The 21,613-nt window shown below is 37.3% G+C and overlaps 1 protein-coding gene across 1 annotated transcript in view; it reads right to left on the reverse strand.

The window, feature by feature from the left end:
- The window catches only part of Dph6 (diphthamine biosynthesis 6), a 126,495-nt gene that overhangs the window by 100,939 nt on the left and 3,943 nt on the right, over positions 1-21,613 (reverse strand). The window contains exon 3 of the mRNA XM_032903900.1: positions 19,503-19,696. Coding sequence (XP_032759791.1) covers positions 19,503-19,696 — 194 coding nt within the window. The remainder of the gene's footprint in view (positions 1-19,502; positions 19,697-21,613) is intronic.

Genomic DNA, 21,613 nt, shown 5'->3' on the forward strand with positions numbered 1-21,613 from the left:
AAATATTCAATTAAAAGAACTACCAAGATAAAAATTTATTTCCATTAAGTTCAGTAAATGACTCCAGAATCATATGAAGCAGGCTGTAAACCATCCTGCCTGGGATTAAGGAGAAAACAGAATGCCATAAAATTTAAAAGCACAATATTTATAATATATGGCTACATAATTGACTTTGATTATGAGTGTTATCCAGTAAAAGCTGTGCAAATTAACTATGAGACTGTGCATTTAAGATGTATAGATTTCTTGTCACTATTGAGTCACTGTCAAAGAGCTTTAAATAAAGTTTCAAAGTACACCCATCATTTCTGTGATTGCCATTTGCCTGCTTACTGCCCATATAACCTTCCAGCTAGCCTGATGTCTTCATTTGCAACGGGAACTTACCTTCAGAATTGCATTTCTACAACCTCTTATTCTCATTATTATTAGCTTGGCCAGAAAACTCTGAAGTTAATGTGCAAACTCTATAACTATCTGTCACTCCTTAGGTAATCTCTTCTTAGTTGTCCTTTTAATCTTGACTATAAGAACTTATTAACAGTAAGAAATACATATATGTGAGTATGCAAATATAATATAGCTGCATATAGATAAATACATGGTATTATAGGCATGTATGTATAAAATATAGTGCTCAAAGAATTAGCTAGATCAAGTAAGAAAGAGAAAAATTAAGAAATTAAAGACATACAAATGGAAAAGGAGAAATGAAATAATTCCTATCTGCAAATGGCATAATATTATATACTGAAAATCTAAAGTTTCTACTATTAAATTCTTCAGAACTGATACTTCATGTTACAAGACACAAAAAATCAATATGTAAAATCGTACCATTTATATACAATAAGATTGCCAAGAAAGAAATAATTAAAGAAATGTATTTGCAAAATCTGTAACAAATACTTAGATGTAAATTTAATTAAAGAAGCAAAAGACCCCTAAAATGAAAATTACAAAACATTGAAAGAAAGAATTAAGTATCACACATATAAGAAAAGAAACTCACATATACAGGAATTATATTTTTAAAAAAAGGTAAAGAAAATGTATAAAATAAATGAAATTCTCATGGAATACCAAGGATTTTCTTCACATAACTGGAAAAAATCCTCAACTTAATTTGACAGAAGCAATCACTTTGGACAATCAGGAAAATCTAGCAAAAAGGTCAAAGCTGGGCATATGATAACACTTGATTTCAAGAAACAAGACACAACCATGGTAGCCCAGAAACGTTTGTGGTGCCATTAAAATACAACAGCCCTATAGAGAAGAACACAGAAGCTTAGAAATAAGTCCATTCATCTATATAACATTGATTCTTATCTAAGACGCCACAAACATATACTGGAGAAAGAACAAACAGCTTCCCCAGTAAATGGTGCTGGGAAAACAGAAAAGCCGAGTGCAAATTAAACCTGACCCTTATCTCTCACCATGGACAATAAATAACTCAGAATGGATCAAGCAGCTAAGTGTAAGTAAAAGCAACCATGAACCTACTAGACAAGTACACAGGAGAATATTCGAGACAGTATTAAGGCTATTTTGTTGTGCTTTCCTAAAACAAAAACAAAAGCAGACTAATGCAGTGACATTAAAGTGTAAGGTTTCTCCACAGCAAAGTCATCAACAAAGAAAAACCACAGCCAGAGGGGAACACTCAGGAACAGGTCACTTGACCAGGGCTAACAGCTAGTATACATATGAAACTCAAAATGCACCATCCAAATAATCAAACTTTCAAACTAAATATTCTAGATACTTCTCAAAATAAAAAATAGCCAGCAACTGTATGAAAAAACATGTTGAGTATCATTTACTATCAGGGTCATGTCAAACAAAACTACAACAATCTATCATTGAGAAGAACTGAGGATCTACTAGCTACACAAAGCTCTGGCTTCAATTCCAGAGCACAAAAAAATGTACTGTGGAGGGCCATGTAGGAGGAAGGACACATAGCTTTAGAACTCATGGAATCTGGCCCACCAGTTCAGTTAGCACAGGCAGGATGAGTGCACCTCAGTGGAGGGCGGCGTGATCCTGAGGACCACGTGTCCTGAGGACGTCATGCTGTCATGGAGCTCTGCTCTGCTTGCTGCCCTCACGTCCCTCTTACCTGAGAAGTGTATGAAAGCTCTAAGGGGCTTCCAGTCCCTCACTGGGCAGTATCTCTGGCACTCACGGTAGTAATGCCTGATCTCTTTCAGGCATTGCTGCTGGAGCAGATTCATGATTCAGCCACCACCCTGGGAAAGAACACAGAGGTGTAGGTGGTCAGCCATGACCCCCACCCTGAGAAAGCATTTGGACAAGTAAATTAGTGACGCTAGGCTGAGATGGTTTTGCTCCTGACTCTGATGCAGAAAGTCTTAGAGAACAATTTGAAGTGCAGAAGGCACACTCTTAAGAGTTGAGCTAGGGACATTTTATGGTCAGGGAACAAGAACAATGGCAGCACTGGCTGGCGTGTCTCACTGAGGCTGGACTGGTAAGGATTGATTTCTTATACCCGTTTCCCCCCTCAGCTTCCTGATAGGATTTAATAAGTATTGCTGATGAGTAGATATGCACGCTGAGGTTTTAAAATAGATATGAGTAATTTTTATATAAAAGTTTAGATCTGTGATTCTTTTACAATTTTTTTAAGATTAATTTTAAAGATAAGTAATAAAATAATTAACCCTTTCTTTGTAACTTTAAATTGCTGCCTGCCAATAAAAATAGCTGGTTGACAAAATTGCTTGTGCATACAAGTTACTGAGTTACAAATGTACATGGGTTCTTGGACATAATTTGTTTTCTTCACCTGTACTATGTGATGCTATTTCTTGTAAAGGTATTGGGGAACATACTGTTTATTTTTCATAGTCATACTCACTAGAAAAAAGCTAGTGCATGATCATATTGTAATTTTATACTGCTTCAATGATTTTGCTGGGATATATAAGACATGGGAGAAAGAATAAAGTTTCTTTCATTTATCAACATGTATATATGTATATGTATACATGTATGTGTATGTGTGTATATGTGTAAAGATTGTGTGAGAATATATTGGAACTTTGTTCCATCCATCAAATCTGTATGCATGTATATACGTGAAGCTTGTTTTAGTGTATTTTCAAATTTTCTCTATCCACCAACTCTGTCTGTATGTAAGTATCTATATATGTATGTATGTATATATGTATGTATGTTTCTATGTATGTATGTATGTATGTATGTATGTATGTATGTATGTTTATGTGAAATGCTAGGAGCCTGTTTTCTGAAGCTTTGCTCTAGCCATTCATGTGTGAATATGTATATGTCTGTCTGTCTGTCTACATGTATACATGTATATATAAGGTTATTGGAGTCTGCCTTTTGCTTCACTCATTCAGTGTGTATGTAAGCATACATGTGTGCATGAACTTTCTCTCGTTTCTTACTAGCTCTAAGGAGTTAACAGAGTTTACAGGTTTTTTGTTTCTTTTGGTTGTTTTGTTTTGTTTTTGTTTTTCTGTTTGTTTGTTTGTTCCTTTTGTTTTCATTTGCTTTGTTTTGCCACGAAATGCTAGCCCCTATAAAAATCACTGGCTGCCATAGGCAGCTGCCCAGTCACAGCTCTAGGCACCTTCACCACTGGCTGTTTGCCTCAATTTACCTACTCTATGATGCCAAAGCTGATCTTTGCAAAGTATGTAGAGCTATCCTATGACTTAGCTATCCCACACCAAATGACAGGATAAACCTGTGGGGAAAAAAAAAGGAAAAGACTAGAAACACAAATCTAGCATCTTAAGTGACACAACTCTAGAAGCCAAGAACCACAAAATGTTTAGCTATAAAATAAATATTTACACTTTCAGGAAAGGGGCAAAAGAATAAATGGGACTCTCTAGAGAGTGGAGAGCATAAAGAAAGAAATACAGGGAATAAAGTCAATTGGTAAAATCTGAGGTCACTGGATGAAGAAAAGATAGAAATAATATATAAGTAGGGTTCAGAAAAAATATATAGAGACTGCCAGCAATACCAAGTAGAGAGAGTTCACAGTTGAAGAGACATAATAAACTTCTCAAAATGAAGGAGTCTTATTTTGTAGATTTAGGAAAAGTATACAGATATAAAGTCTGAGTCAGATGGGATAGTGGTGGCCCACACCTTTAATCTCAGTCTTTGGGAAGCAGAGGCAGGAGGATCTCTGAGTTCTAAGCTAGCCTAGAGAGTGGACAGGCAGGACTACACAGAGAAACCCTGTCTCAAAAACCAAAATAAGGGGTTTCTAGCTGGCGCCCGGACCTCGCTCATCCAGGCCCACAGCTCCTGCACCCATAGAAGAGAGAGCGTTTAGCTCAGAAGTGTGGGCAATCCTGAGACTGCAGGGCAGGAGAGACTGCCACTTCTGCCCACCTTTGCCCACATCCTTGGCCCAAGAAGAAATTGTATATTGCCTGTGGGCCCAGGAAGATTGTAGCAGTCAAGCTGCAGGAGCCCTGTGATCCAGACTGCGCCCAGATCTGAAAGCTCCCTGCACCCAAAGGAGAGCTAGACCTTCAGAGGGGCAGACATGCCTGGGAAACCAGAGGAGACTACTCTCTGCTCTCATTTGTGACTCTAGAGGAAAACGCACAGGGACCTAGGAGAAGTAGGGGCAGGCCCTCTGGTTCCTGCCGACAGAGACAGCTAAAAGCCAGCAGACAGGAACAACTACACGCCTGAAAGCAGAACACTCTGCTCCCATAACTGGCTAAAAGAAAACAGGAAAATAGGTCTACAGCACTCCTGACACACAGGCCTATAGGAAGGTCAAGCCACTATCAGAAATAGCAAAACAAGTAACACCAGAGACAACGTGATAGCAAGAGGCAAGCGCAGGAGTCCAGGCAACAGAAACCAAGACTACATGGCATCATTGGAGCCTAATTCTCCTACCAAAGCCAACACTGAATATCCAAACACACCAGAAAAGCAAGATCTAGAGTTAAAATCACATTTGATCATGATGATGGAGGACTTTAAGAAATACATAAAGAACTCACTTAGAGAAATGCAGGAAAATACAAGTCAACAAGCAGAAGCCCTTAGAGAGAAAACACAAAAATGCCTGAAAGAATTACAGGAAAACACAATCAAACATGTGAAGGAATTGAAAATGGAAATAGAAACAATAAAGAAAGCACAGAGGGAGATAACCCTGGATAGAGAAAACCAAAGGAAGAGACAAGGAGCCGTAGATACAAGCATCATCAACAGAACACAAGAGATAGAAGAGAGAATCTCAGGAGCATAAGATTCCATAGAAATCATCAATACAACTGTCAAAGATAATGTAAAACGGAAAAAGCTACTGGCCAAAAACATACAGGAAATCCAGGACACAATGAGAAGATCAAACCTAAGGATAATAGGTATAGAAGAGAGTGAAGACTCCCAAATCAAAGGACCACTAAATATCTTCAACAAAATCATAGAAGAAAACTTCCCTAACCTAAAGAAAGAGATGCCCATAAACATACGAGAAATCTACTGAACTCCAAATAGATTGGACCAGAAAAGAAACTCCTCCTGTCATATAATAGTCAAAACACCAAATACACAAAACAAAGAAAGAATATTAAAAGCAGTAAGGGAAAAATGTCAAGTAACATATAAAGGCAGACCTATCAGACCTATCATAATTATACCAGACTTCTCACCAGAGTCTATGAAAGCCGGAAGATCTTGGACAGATGTCATACGGACCCTAAGAGAACACAAATGCCAGCCCAAGTTACTATATCCAGCAAAACTCTGAATTAACATAGATGGAGAAACCAAGATATTCCAAGACAAAACCAAATTTACACAATATCTTTCTACAAATCCACCACTACAAAGGATAATAAATGGTAAAGCCCAACACAAGGAGGCAAGTTACAGCCTAGAAAAAGCAAGAAACTGATCGTTTTGCAACAAAACAAGGGGAAGACAAGCACACAAACATAATGTCACATCCAAATATGAAGATAACAGGAAACAATCACTATTCCTTAATATCTCTCAATATCAATAGAATCAGTTCCCCAATAAAAAGACAAAGATTAACAAACTGGATAGGTAATGAGGACCCAGCATTTTGCTGCCTACAGGAAACACACCTCAGAGACAAAGACGGACACTACCTCAGAGTAAAAGGCTGGAAAACTTTACAAGCAAATGGTCGGAAGAAGCAAGCTGGAGTAGTCATTCTAATATCGAATAAAAACGATTTTCAATAAAAAGTCATCAAAAAAGATAAGGAAGGACACTTCATAGTCATCAAAGGAAAAATGAACCAAGATGAACTCCCAATCCTAAATGTCTATGCTTCAAATGAAAGGGCACCTACATACATAAAAGAAAGCTTACTAAAGCTCAAAGAACACATTGTATCTCACACAATATTAGTAGGAGATTTCAACATCCCACTCTCATCAATGGACATTTCATGGAAACAGAAATTAAACAGAGACATAGACAGACTAACAGAAGTCATGAACCAAATGGACTTAACAGATATTTATAGAACATTCTGTCCTAAGACAAAAGGGTATACTTTCTTCTCACCACCTCATGGTACTTTCTCCAAAATTGACCATATGATCGGGCACAAAACAGGCCTCAAGAGATACAGAAAGATAGAAATAATCCCATGGGTCCTCGCAGACTATCATGGGCTAAAGCTGGACTTCAATAAAAATAAGGAAAGAGCACCCACATATACATGGAAGTTGAACAATGCTCTACTCAATGATAACTTGGTCAAGGAAGAAATAAAGAAGGAGATTAAAGACTTCTTAGAATTTTAATGAAAATGAAGGTACAACACACCCAAACTTATGGGACACAATGAAAGCTGTGCTAAGAGGAAAACTCATAGCTCTGAGTGTCTGCAGAAAGAAACAGGAATGATCATATATCAATAGTTTGACAGCACACCTAAAAGCTCTAGAACAAAAAGAAGCAAATACACCCAGGAGGAGTAGAAGGCAGGAAATAATCAAACTCAGAGCTGAAATCAACCAAGTAGAAAAAAAAAGGGCTAAAGAAAGAATCAACGGAACCAAAAGCTGGTTCTTTGAGAAAATCAACAAGATAGATAAACCCTTAGCCAGACTAACGAGAGGACACAGAGAGTGTGTCCAAATTAACAAACTCAGAAATGAAAAGGGAGATATAACAACAGAATCTGAGGAAATTCAAAACATCATCAGATCCTACTATAAAAGTCTATATTCAACAAAACTTGAAAATCTGGAGGAAATGGACAATTTCCTAGACAGATACCAGGTACCGAAGTTAAATCAGGAACAGATAAACCATTTAAACAACCCCAAAACTCCTAAAGAAATAGAAGCAGTCATTAAAAGTCTCCCAACCAAAGAGAGCCCAGATCCTGATGGGTTCAGTGCAGAATTCTATCAGACCTTCATAGAAGACCTCATACCAATATTATACAAACCATTCCACAAAATTGAAACAGATGGAGCACTATCGAATTCCTTCTATGAAGCCACAATTACTCTTATACCTAAACCACACAAAGACCCAACAAAGAAAGAGAACTTCAGTTCAATTTCTCTAATGAATATTAATGCAAAAATATTCAAAAAAAATTCTTGCAAACCGAATCGAAGAACACATCCCTGGGCTTCATCCCAGGGATGTTTTAATACGTGGAAAATCATTAATGCAATCCACTATATAAACAAACTGAAAGATAAAAACCACATGATCATTTCATTAGATGCTGAGAAAGCATTTGAAAAAATTCAACACCCCTTCATGATAAAAGTTCTGGAAAGGATAGGAATTCAAGGCCCATACCTAAACATAATAAAAGTCATATACAGCAAACATTAAACTAAATTGAGAAAAACTTGAAGCAATCCCACTAAAATCAGGGACTAGACAAGGCTGCCCACTGTCTCTCTACTTATTCAATATAGCACTTGAAGTACTAGCCAGAGCAATCAGACAACAAAAGGAGATCAAAGGGATACAGATTGGAAAGGAAGAAGTGAAAATATCACTATTTGCAAATGATATGATAGTATATTTAAGTGATCCCAAAAGTTCCACCAGAGAACTACTAAACCTGATAAACACCTTCAGCAAAGTGGCTGGGTTTAAAATTAACTCAAATAAATCAGTAGCCTTCCTCTACACAAAAGGGAAAAAAGCCGAGAAAGAAATTAGGGAAACGACACCCTTCAAAATAGTCCCAAATAATATAAAATACCTATGTGTGACTTTAACCAAGCAAGTGAAAGATCTCTATGATAAGAACTTCAAGCCTCTAAAGAAAGAAATTGAAGATCTCAGAAGATGGAAAGATCTCCCATGCTCATGGATTGGCAGGATTAATATAGTAAAAATGGCCATTTTACCAAAAGTGATCTACAGATTCAATGCAATCCTCATCAAAATACCAATCCAATTCTTCAGAGAGTTAGACAGAACAATTTGCAAATTCATCTGGAATAACAGAAAACCCAGGATAGATAAAACTATCCTCAACAAATAAAAGACTTCCCGGGCAATCACTATCCCTGAACTCAAGCAGTATTACAGAGCAATAGTGATAAAAACTGCATGGTATTAGTACAGAGACAGACAGATAGACCAGTGGAATAGAACTGAAGACCCAGAAATGAACCCACACACCTATGGTCACTTGATTTTTGACAGAGGAGCCAAAACCATCCAATGGAAAAAAGATAGCATTTTCAGCAAATGGTGTTGGTTCAACTGGAGGTCAGCATGTAGAAGAATGCAGATCGATCCATTCTTATCACCCTGTACAAGACTTAACTCCAAGTGGATCAAGGACCTCCACATCTTACCAAATATACTCAAACTAGAAGAAGAAAAAGTGGGGAAGCATCTCCAACACATGGGCACTGGAAAAAATTTCCTGAACAAAACACCAATGGTTTATGCTCTAAAATCAAGAATCAACAAATGGGATCTCATAAAACTGCAAAGCTTCTGTACGGCAAGGACACTCTTGGTAGGACAAAATAGCAACCAACAGATAGGGAAAAGATCTTTACCAATCCTACAACTGATAGAGGACTTATATCCAAAATATACAAAGAACCCATGAAGTTAGACTGCAGGAAGACAAAGGAACCGTATTAAAAATGGGGTTCAGGGCTAAACAAAGAATTCACAGCTGAGGAATATCGAATGGCTGAGAAGCACCCAAGGAAATGTTCAACGTCTTTAGTTATAAGGGAAATGCAAATCAAAACAACCCTGAGATTCCACCTCACTCAATGGCTAAGATCAAAAACTCCAGCGATAGCAGATGCTGGAGAGGATGTGGAGAAAGAGGAACACTCCTCCATTGTTGGTGGGATTGCAGACTGGTACAACCATTCTGGAAATCAGTCTGGAGGTTCCACAGAAAATTGGACATTGCACTACCTGAGGACCCAGCTATACCTCTCTTGGGCATATATTCAAAAGATGCCCCAACATATAACAAAGACACATGCTACACTATGTTCATAGCAGCCTTACACAATAGCCAGAAGCTGGAAAGAACCCAGATGCCCTTCAACAGAGGAATGGATACAGAAAATGTGGTACATCTACACAATGGAATATTACTCAGCTATCAAAAACAATGACTTTATGAAATTCATAGGCAAGTGGATGGACCTGGAAAATATCATCCTGAGTGAGGTAACCCAATCACAGAAAAACACACATGGTATGCACTCATTGGTAAGTGGATATTAGCCCAAATGCTTGAATTACCCAAGATGCACAGAACACATGAAACTCAGAAAGATAACGAAAATGCAGATGTCTCACTCCTTCTTTAAAAGTGCAACAAGAATACCCTTAGGAGGGTATAGGAAGGCAAAGTTTAGAACAGAGACTGACGGAACTTCCATTCAGAGCCTGCCCTACATGTGTCCTATACATATACAGCCACCAAACTAGATAAGATGGATGAAGCAAAGAGGGGCAGGCCAACAGGAACCAGATATAGATCTCTACTGAGAGGCACAGCCAGAATTTGGCAAATACATATGCGAATGCCAGCAACGAACCACTGAACTGAGAACGGGACCCCCGTTGAAGGAATCAGAGAAAGGAGTGAAAGAGCTTGAAGGGGCTTGAGACCCCATATGAACAACAATGCCAACCAACCAGAGCTTCCAGGGACTAAGCCACTAACCAAAGACTATACATGGACTGACCCTGGGCTCCAACCTCATAGGTAGCAATGAATAGCCTAATAAGATCACCAGTGGAAGGGGAAGCCCTTGGTCCTGCCAAGGCTGAACCCCCAGTGAACGTGATTGTTGGGGGGAGGGCGGTAATGGGGGGAGGATGAGGAGGAACATCTACATAGAAGGGGAAGGGAAGGGGTTAGCGGGATGTTGTCCTCGAAATCTGGACATGGAATAACATTTGAAAGGTAAATAAGAAATACCCAATTTAATAAAATTGGCAGAAAAACCAAAATAACAAAAAAAACCCACCACCACCAACAAAAGCGAAACAAAAGAAAAAGAAAGAAAGGAAGGGAGGGAGGGAGGGAGGGAGGGAGGGAAAGAGGGAAGGAAGGAAGAAAGAAAGAAAGAAAGAAAGAAAGAAAAAAGAAAGAAAAAGAGAAAGACGAAGTAGATCGGTCAGTTGATCAGTCTGTCTGGACCAGTGAGAAGGTGAAGAAGCTGAAACAACTGAAGGCTATCATTCAACCTGTATTTCCCAAACAGCTCTACCATTGTGTATTTCCTCACACATGTCCAACTTTATCTTCTGAAAAGGCCAAGCACTGTACAACCTTAATACCACTGCATTAGGGAAGAAAGTGACAGTGACCAGCTATAATGCCAACGCTTCCATTTGGAGTCCAGAGTCAACTGTAGAAACACATTTGTTGTGCCAATGGATCAGGCTTAATGTCAAATATCTTGGAGATTGACAGGGCTTGAGACAAGCTGTGCAGGCCTGAGGAGCCAGAAGCAATCTGTACAGGGCTATGTGCCTATTTAATTAGCACTATGTCTAGGACCTCCCTATAAATCTTGAAGCCTTATTACATGTTTCTCCTACTTCAAACACTCTGGTTTATCTCAAATCCACTTAAGTCTCTAGACCCTTTCCCCCAGGGTCTGAAGGAAAAGGACTCCCAGAGTAGTTTTTAACTCTAAGCAAGTTTGCTAACGTAGAGCTATTCTGAAAAATTGTCTGCTCAGCATTTGTACAAAATACTCTGTGTCTGAAACTGACTCTCAGTACAGATACTAGTCGCACTGCATATGCAGGGACGCCTTATCCAACAAAGCTTCACTATGATGCCCAAGCTCCTTAAGTGTCTGGACAAAAACAAAAACAAAAAAGCTAAAGTTTCTCACTGCATTTACATCACATAATGAAATGCTACTGTGGTCCTCTTGAGTTACATAAATCATGAAATAAAAAATAATTTGATATTTTTGACTCATCTACCTTTTCAATAATCTTTTATGAGCCTGGGTATAGCACACCTTTCCTTGGTACTTAACCATACAAAAATGCAAGAGTGAGCACCACACCTACACAGGTGAAGGGCCTGTAGTCCAGCAGCAAGCACAGCTGTAGAAATGATCACAGTAAAAAGCTCAGGGACACAGAGAAACAGGCACATTGCCATGAGAGCCAAGGACTAAGAAAAATTACAGAAGATTTCATAAAGGATAAAGTTCTTCAGGAACTTAAACTTCCAGGAAAATAAAGAAATATCAAAAACAACATCAACAAAAAACCCAATAGGTTATAAATATATGAATTTTTTAAAAAATCCAAATTTAAGTGGCTACTGATTACAGTTTGTCAGAATGGTTTGTGTGGGAGTGACAGGATCAGACTAGTGGGACTACAGGGACTCATGCTTAGTCGTCTTAACAGTGGTTAGCGTAAGCTGTATGCAGTGTACTGGACAGCAATATGATGGATGAGCTGGGTGCAGCACACATGGATGACACATAAGAGACTGCTGAATAAGATGTGTGGACAAGCAGTCATACTAAGAACAAAGGTGAAGAGTCAGATCTACGTTCATTGAAGTATTAACAATAGGTTACACAGATCTAATGGTAGTGGCTGAGATAAAACGGAGAGCTAAGAAAGAGGTCAAGTTTGGTAGTGAGATTGGGTTTTGACTTCAGTAATGGAGTACATGATGATGTTTTTCAAACAATAAAATATAAAAATATGAAGCGTTTTTACAGAAATTTTGTATGTTCTCAACTTGCTACATTCACGATACTTCCAGGATATTAAAGTCAGGAAATCATGAATAACTACATTATAAGATCTCAGATGGCAAACTCAAGGCTGTCCAGCCAATGGTTAATATTTTAATTACAAACATAAAGAAGAAAGGAAGATGAAGCAAGAAGGAAAAGAAGAGGGCAGTGGCTCCCCGTATAGCAGTCATAAAAGCAGGGAGCAAGTCAAGGAAGAATCACTCAGCATGGTTCCCACCATGTCCACATCTGGAACCTACTAGATTCTGGAAACCTGCTGCTCTTTGTGCCCCTACCATAGTCCGTCCTTCTGCCAGCAAGAACCTGATTTATGGAAGACCCATCATTTCCTTATGCTTTGCAAATACTAACAGAATTCAATAATCATTTCTTTCCTTGTACTCAGAAATGGCTGGTCTAGGCCACTCAGTCAAATGAAATCAATTTCTAGAAATAGTAACTGGCTTGAGGATGCTATGTCAGGCCAATGAAACAAACTGGATGTTTTTTTTCCTTTAAGCTATGTAAGATGACTACAACTTTTCCTAGAAGAACTCAACCAATGGAGACAAGAGCTAACCTCTAACAGCAGGAGTCCTGACTGACTGAATAGTTGACAGATTAGCAAAACAGGAAACAAACAAAGAAACAAAACCCAGAAACACTGCATTTGATTAATAATTAAGTCCCATAGTTTTACTTGTTGCTAAACTTACATTGACACTACTTTCAATAAATTATTTTTTTGAAAACTATTAAACAGAAAAGACAGAGCCACAACTGGACATCTCTCATCACCAAATGAAGTGTCCAGTGCTGGTGCTGGGACTGGCTTACAACTAATTGGGTTGTTGGCCAAGGGTTCCATGTAAACCCCTAAAACAACTCAGGCTGTTGCCAAAACTACTAGTTACTCTCCAAAACTAACCGTAAAGCCCTAGTGTTAAAGATAGAACTCATTTAACTTAAAAGTTAAGCTGGTGCCAAACTAGACCCTTCCTCCCTATGGACTCGTGTACATGGTACTGAAAAGCACTCTGCAAGCTAGGAGAAAGGTAAACAGCAACCCCAAACCAAACTCTTCAATCTACAATGACTACAAGATAAGCCAGTGTAACAGTGGCACAAAGCTTATGGGAGTAACCAACCGCTAGCTGATTGGACATAAGACCCACTCCGTGAGATGGGCCCCATTCTGATAGTGCTCAAGAGGCCAAGAACCTGAAACTGGACAGGCTAGGGACCCAGGGGGAATAAAACCCCTACTGTTCTGCTGAAGGAACGTATCCATAAAATGACTAATACAGACATTCTAACATACTCATAGATCAGGCTCTTGCTCAACTACCATCAGAAGAGCTTCCTCCTCCAGGCTGAAGAGACGGCTCAGCAGTTGACAACGCCAGCTACTCCTCCAGAGTACTGGTGTTCAACTCACAACACCCAAATGACAGCTCATGGCTCTCTGACTCCAGTTCTAAGGGACTTGGAATGCTTACACAGACATTCATGCAGGCAAAACACAATGCATATAGAATAAAAATAAATAAATCATTAAAATATTTTAAAGTAGATGAGAACTAATTAGGGTCCCACAGCTAGATGCCATGCAGAGAGTAGGAGATCTAGGAACATTCGGTTATCCTCCATCAAATCCCTCCTTCTTAAGGGCTCAGGAAACCTTGCTGAAGAAGAGGGTAAGGATCAGGACCAGAAGAGTCAGAGAGCACAGATACGTCAAGGAAACAAACGAGACCTTCTAAACACAGCAGGACGGATGCACATATGAACTCAGAACTGCGGTAGCATTAACAGTTTGTGCAAGATAGGGTCCCAGTGCCAAGAGAAGAATCAGATACATGTTCTTCTTCATCCCTAATCCAGAAGTCATCTTCAATTGATCATTACTCATTAATGAAACAAATAGTTCTTCCCAATACAGTCTCAAGATAGAAGCCATTCTTAAAGGCAGACACTATGCTCAGCAATAGATGGTCAACACAAAACAAACTCAATGGCAAATGGCATCATTTGTGGCTCTTTGTCAGGGTATGTATGTATGTATGTATGTATGTATGTATGTATGTATGTAATGTATGTATGTATGTATTGTCTTGCCCTTATAGGTCTTTTTGGTATATATTAGGGCTTCCAGTTTTGCGTTTTTATAGGACTCCTGTGTGTGCTAATGTTTGTGCTAATATGTGTGTCTCTGTCTATATGTGTTTCTCATGCTTTTTCTTTGGCTCTTTTTCTTCCATTTGTTTTGGTTTTATCTTATTTTATTCTATTACTATTCTTTAGATGCCTGTTTGCTTTTTTTTTTTTTTTTTTTTTGGTTCTTTTTTTTTTGGAGCTGGGGACCAACCAGGGCCTTATGCCCCTAGGTAAGCGCTCTACCACTGAGCTAAATCCCCAGCCCGCCTGTTTGCTTTTTTTAAGGAAAGACAGAAAGGGTGTGGATTGGAATGTGAAGGGAGGTGGGGAAGATCTCAGCAGAGTTATGGGAGAGGAAACCATAATCAGGATATATTGTGAAATTTTTTTCAATAAATAAAAATGAAAGTGATTGTTTAAGTTATTCTTCTTCAACAGTAAATATTTTATTTTAAGAATAAAAACAATCAATTAGCATACTTAAGTTTTATATGTACATTGAGGACTTTAAGGTTAGCATACTTAAGTTAATCAATTAGCATACTTAAGTTTTATATGTACATTGAGGACTGGGTTGACTTGAGATGCCTATGAGAAAACGAGTAAGGACAAGCGTCAACGGTTCAAGAGGAGAGCTGAAACTGAACGTTGAAGTTACTGAAGTACATTAAATATATTCCATTAGAATGAAGTTCACACAGGTTACTGACTATTGAAATTTTATTAAAATGAAACAAAGGTACAATCTCTCATAAAAAGAAAAGCACTACGAGAGTTAGACTGTCTCCACTTCTGGATCGAGTCAGAAAGTAGATGACAGAATGTACCTACTGAATCAGCAGAGAAAGGGTGATCTACTGTTGCCTGGAAGACAATTAGGCTAAGGAGCCAGGTGAGGCCTCACTAATCTTCACTCCAGGAATTACAAGTTTCAGACATGAGTCTGGAAAAACTAAAACCAACATATCCCAGTCAGCTTTTCTTGTTTTTGTTCTTATTCAACATGAGGGAAAGACACAAAGGAAAGAGCAATAGTTGAGGGAGCAACAGACAATATTTAAAATCTCTTCCTTATGTGTTAAGAACCACGTAGGGAATGTGGCTACTGAAGAAAAAAGAAAATCATCTTTATGAAAACAGAAAAATCAATGAATAAAGTTCTTAGCTTTGGGGACACATGACTTAAAATAGTTCAACACAAAAATAAAAGAGATGGGGTTGGGATTTAGCTCAGTGGTAGAGCGCTTGCCTAGGGAAGCGCAAAGCCCTGGGTTCGGTCCCCAGCTCGAAAAAAAAAAAAAAAAAAAAAAAAAAAAAAAAAGAGATTACAGAAGCACTCTCAAAATCATACGACAAAAAGACACAAAGGAGCTAGGGACATTGCTCAGTGCACATGGTGCTTTGTGGCAAGAACGCAGATGAGGCAAGCGTTGCCTGAGTTCAGATGTTCCGGCATGGAGGTACAAAGCCAGGACAGCAGCCTGCCCGGATTTCCAGTGCTAGGGACTCAGAAAAGGGAGACTGTTGGAGCTTGCTGGCCAGGGATTCTGTATTCTGTCCAATGAGTGAGCTTCAGGCAAGGTCAAAGATTCAATGTCAAAAATAAGGTAGAGAAGGTATTATGGAAGGTATCTAATATCAACTTCTGCACCCCTCCTCACACACCCAGCACATACACATGACAAAGAAATATTATAAGTTCAGGCCCTTTCTGTGCCACCACTGGACATAGTATCTTTATAAATGACACAGAAACAAAAATATTGGGAAAATAGAAGTTAGATAGAGATTCCGTCTACAGGGTGTAGTTTCTGACCAAGTGGTTTCATGAGGTTCCGGAAAAGGCATGAAGGAATTTAAAAGGAGAAAATTATCACAAATAATGAAAGAGGACTCTCAGAGTCATCCTTATACTGTAAGTCCACTGGCTCTGCTATTTTTCTCTGACATATTTGACATTAAGTATTTTCCTTTTTAAAAAAATGGCAAAAGACAAAAGACTATTAAATTTCTATGTCCTAGTCATATATTTCTGCAGGCAAGTGGAAGAGCTTCCCTTCTGTCATTGGCTCTGTTCTATTAGGACCAAACCATTCCTGATCCAGTCACTATAGCCAGAGGACTGTCCTATTATAAATGGTTTTCACTTAGACTGTAAGACTGTAATCAACCAAGGAAAATCTTTCAAAGAGATGTTTTATCACTAAACAATTATGGAAGAGTCACAGGAAACATATTTAATGTTCAGTAAAATATGTAGGGCAAAATAAAAACATTTCAAAGTATAAGAATCTGAAAGAATTTGCCTTTAGGAAATTTCTTTTTAAAAGGTTCCAATAAAATAGGGATAGTGGAAAGAAAGCGCAAATCTAGAAAGAAAACAGCCCCAAATCAATAGAGAAAGAGAAAAATATATTGATCCTTAAATATGATTCTATAGAAAAATGATGCTAATTTGTATCTTTAAATAACTATTATATTGTTTACACTTTAAACAAAAACTTACATATGATTTATAAGTCACTTTAGGAAAGATAAGCTATACCATATTAAATAGAAAAAAGTTACATTTCAATACTAGAAGACAAAAGACAAGTCATCAAACCAAATATGTTACAAACAGCTTCAGATATATACTTCAGTTACCTAGCAACTGAAGAGATATGATGGATTACTACATTTTTCTTAGTTTTCCTGACTTCAACAAAACAGGAAACTTGTAACTCTAAACTTCCTGAAGTTTATAATTCTAAGACTTTGCTACTTAGACAAATTGAATTATATGCAAAATAAAGTGCACCCTAGACAAAAATCTATAAAAACAAAAGGTAGATGTAAAACACACAGAAGTATAGCCTTTAGAAACAATGAAAGCAAAGTCCAGAGGCTTCAACTACTGAACTAACACTCAAAAGATTAAAATATGGTTCTTTTGCTTAGAGCAAGTTAAAATAAACTTGGAAATTATAGGCTCTCTAAGCTAGTTTTTTTCCATAATTACTCAGCTATCCATTAGAATATGTGAGACCTCTACTGGAATTTCTGCACCAAAGTTTTACAAATTGATTTAACTCTAAAAGCCTAGCTATACAATTTCTTTCATAAAAGTAATATATTTCTGATATTGATGTCTTTAAAATATCCTATAGTAAAATTAATATTTTTACACAGGAAAAGAAGGAACTATTTAGTTCCAGACAACTTGATAACATCTCTTTCAACTATAGTTATAATTATCATGTATGAAATTCCAAAGCAGAACTTGTCAAGATTTAACATTAGCATTAATTTATGTCATAATTGACGGTTACTATGAAGATAATGGCAAAGCATCCATTTCTCCAAAGACAGCATAGAGAGAAAGGGGATTTCTTCTTAATTACTACTAATCTGCTCACTTTTAATTAAACTGATTAGTAATTTATTACCATTCCCTTTCCTGGATGGATGTTATTATCACAGGGTTTCTCCAAAGTTACTACATTGGTGATTTTTAAGCAACCCAATTATTTTTAGTGCACGTTCCATCATTTTGTTATACTTATTTATACTGAAAGGTTAATATTCAGTTTCAGTGTATTTTAAAAAATAAATGTGAAAATACAAGATCTGTATTCAGTTTCTACATCTCCAATAAACAATGTTCACTGCAGCTGTCTGGAGAGAGATTCACTGGGAGCAAAAGTCTTTTCCTTCCCCTCGCTTAGAAACACAGCGGTTATAATGAGCATGCAACTTCCAATGACATCCTCTGCAAAGTATCCACTTCACAGTTATCTAACTAAATAGCACGGTACAAAACTATAGTTCCCTGTGCGTCTTCTTAAGATAAAAATGTTCTGACATGCAAAATAGAAACTGTTTTAATTAAGCAACTTTAAGCATGCTCAGTATCTGGTATTTTTCTTAATCAGAGTTATTACTCAGTATAAAACTCAGACCAGCATCAATTATTTGAGATTATGAAATGTTCATTACAAAACTTGGGAAAGGGCTGAGCTCTCTAACGAGTGAGGAGACACAACAGCCCAGGAAAGGATGGAACTGTTTCTTCTGTAAAAGTACTCAGATTTGTAGCACACACAGCCTTAAGAACATCATCGATACGAGTTATATGAACTACGTATAGCTGTTGAATAAACACTTGTATTTACAGAAGAATACAAAACAGTCCTCAAGCACTTGATTATTAATGAGAAGGCTAGAATGATCATTCAATATAACGTCTCCTAACATTTCCTGACTGTAGTATCTACTAGAGAAATGAGTCCACAGCTCTCTGAAATTCTGTCTGCTGAAACTATTCATGAATAAATGAGGGACAACAAAATAATACGTACAATGGCATATTTGATTCATAAGAGTGGTGTCCAGTTTGCCAAACCTTAACATCTGTCTATCACATGACCGTCACATGACCATCACTGACTGTCACATGAGCACTTTCCTCCCTGCTATCAGGCACTATCAACTCGGTATAACCTCATTCCTTCTCACAGTACTCTTCAATACCAGCCAGGCTATTAGTCGGGTCCTTGTCTTACTCTTGAATGAGAAAGTGTAATATAAAAAGGAAACAGAACTCATCAATTTGTTTAGTAATGATTCAAAACATTATGTTAATGAAAAAGATCAAATGCTATTTTTGTCACTATCTTGAAGATAAAGAAATATTACTTGGCAAGGGGGCTAAGCAGTTAAGAGCACTGATACCTAGCACCCACATGGTGGTTTACAACCATCTATAACTCTAATTTAAGGGAATCTAATTTCCTTTTCTGGCTTTCTTAGGTACCAGATATGCACATGGTGTACATACATACCTGCAGGCAAAACACATACACATAAAATAAAAAAATGACAGGCCTAGACATAAATCTATACCGAATGTCTTATTTTCTACAGTCTAATATAAAGACATACTAAGAAGTTTTTTTTGTTACCTTTCACCCAAAAGATAAAATATTCTCTCAAAAAGTAGTTGGGCAATGAAAATTTGCAAGTTATTTAGTATTAAATAACTCAAGTGAAAATTACAAAGTTCAACGTGGATAAGATAGTCACTTTGCATACCTTAACGAGCTTTAATAGTTCATAGAGATCTTCAACCTCATCACCTTCACATCTGGTATACACTCTTCCCGTCTCCAAGCTCCTTCCTCTGATGGTTCTTCGATACAGGGGCAGGGCCATTGCCTCAGCATACAAGTCAATGGCATGGTGACCCACTGTCTGATACATGTAGCTATCCAGTTCATCTGACTCCACTGTAATAGTGAAAGTAAAACTTATTAAGATAGAGTAAAACAGACAGACCTTAAGAAGTAGCTTTTACTACTTGAGGAATAGTCAACAGTAACCTTAAGAGTTTAACCATATCTCCCTGCTTTTATAAGTGAAATGATATACATTGTACATTTGTCCATAGATAAGTTTACTGCAGTTCAGCTCTAATAATCTGTGTTTCTAATGATCAACAATACATTTATATTTTTAAATTATATACATTTAAAAATAAGTGTAATGTATCCAATAGATATTTAATTAGTTTATTCAGTTAGAAATTATATTACATATCATTCAAGTTATTCAAAAATCATAAAAATCAAAAATGAAAAAAAATTCTTAAACAAATACATGCTTAGAAAGTGAAATTAGATATAATTGGTATGTTTTATAATCAATACATAAACAAAGCATATACATATAACTTCAATATTAGTTAGAATAGTTACCAATATGTTTGGGAAGATGATAACTGAATCTAATAAATGATACAATCATTGCTTATCTCAAAATTCTATACATATTATTATAGGCAAAGCATTCATTACAAAATTATTTGTAAAAAGAACTATCTTACAGTCATGTAATAAAATGGCATGCAGTTTCCAAAGTGTGCTCTCCAGAGTATGAATTCTTTAAGATATTAATATTTAAAAGAGGGGATAAAAGATCATGTGTCAAAAAAGTTTTAAAAGTTTGTCGGTAATTTTAAGTGGATGACTTAAAATTTCTCATAGACAAATACGCTTTCAGGTCTTCCTATAAGAGGACCGAACATGAATTACCTCTCCAAATGATCTTTATACCACTTATATCTCACCAGAGAAGATATAGGAGAAATTATATGGCAACTACAATTTAGTGCCAGTAAGACTGTTGACAGTATGTTTAGTTACAAAATAACAGACTACAAAATGTATGTTTTCAAATGTGGAAACATTCAATCAAAGGGAATAAATAACAGTGTAAATATCTCTCAACAGTCAGTGACATCATCATATGCCACCTCATTTTGGCTCATCACATTTCTGACCCCCACAGCTGCCTGGCTTCCTACAAAACAATACCCCCATCATTATTATAAGTCTACTCCGCATGCCAGTATGAAACAGAGACTTAGTCAAAGCACCCTGAAAACTTTTCACTCTTCCTTCCTACCAAGTTGGTATATTTATGTATTTTCACTAAAGGATATTGGTCAAATAAATTTATTCAAAGAAACTTGAGCTTCATAGTGAGAAACATCCTGAAATTAATACAACTATGAAACAGTATAATGGCTTTAAAACCTAATATATTTTCATTAGGGCCCCATGCAGTCCTTCCCACAATATAACTTCATTAGTGGAGGCTACACGGCAGCAACTGGTACAGAGCACACGAAACTGACAGCCCCACCGTTGCCTAACGCACTGCAATTACACACCACAAAGCTCCTACTACACACTTAGAGGCATGGCTCTGTACCGTCTATGACAACTGCACATTATCTCATTGGTAGGAATAAATCCTCTCCCAGAGTACCTACTGAAAGCCATATTGTGAAAATCATGATATGCTGTGAATATATTATATCCAGCTTTGCTCGTCAATGCAGCCACCACGCATTCCTCAGTAAGGTTCCTTTCAGTGCATTTGAAGGGGAAAAATCATTCAGTAACTCACTCAACAGTTCCAACATCCTGCTGACCAAACCACTATTACCCAGCCCTGTCCATCTACCAATCCACACACGCTATTCTCTTCTTACAGTGTCATATGATAGTCCCAGATTGCTAATTCATAATATTCTAATTTCATTTATTATTGAAATTTTCATACTAATAATATTCTAACAAATGCCCTCATTCTACTAATAAGTATAATTTAAAGATATACTTGCTTTTTATTTTACTGTT

The sequence above is a fragment of the Rattus rattus genome, chromosome 5 (genome assembly GCF_011064425.1).
Source record: "Rattus rattus isolate New Zealand chromosome 5, Rrattus_CSIRO_v1, whole genome shotgun sequence".
Classification (NCBI taxonomy): Eukaryota; Metazoa; Chordata; class Mammalia; order Rodentia; family Muridae; genus Rattus; species Rattus rattus.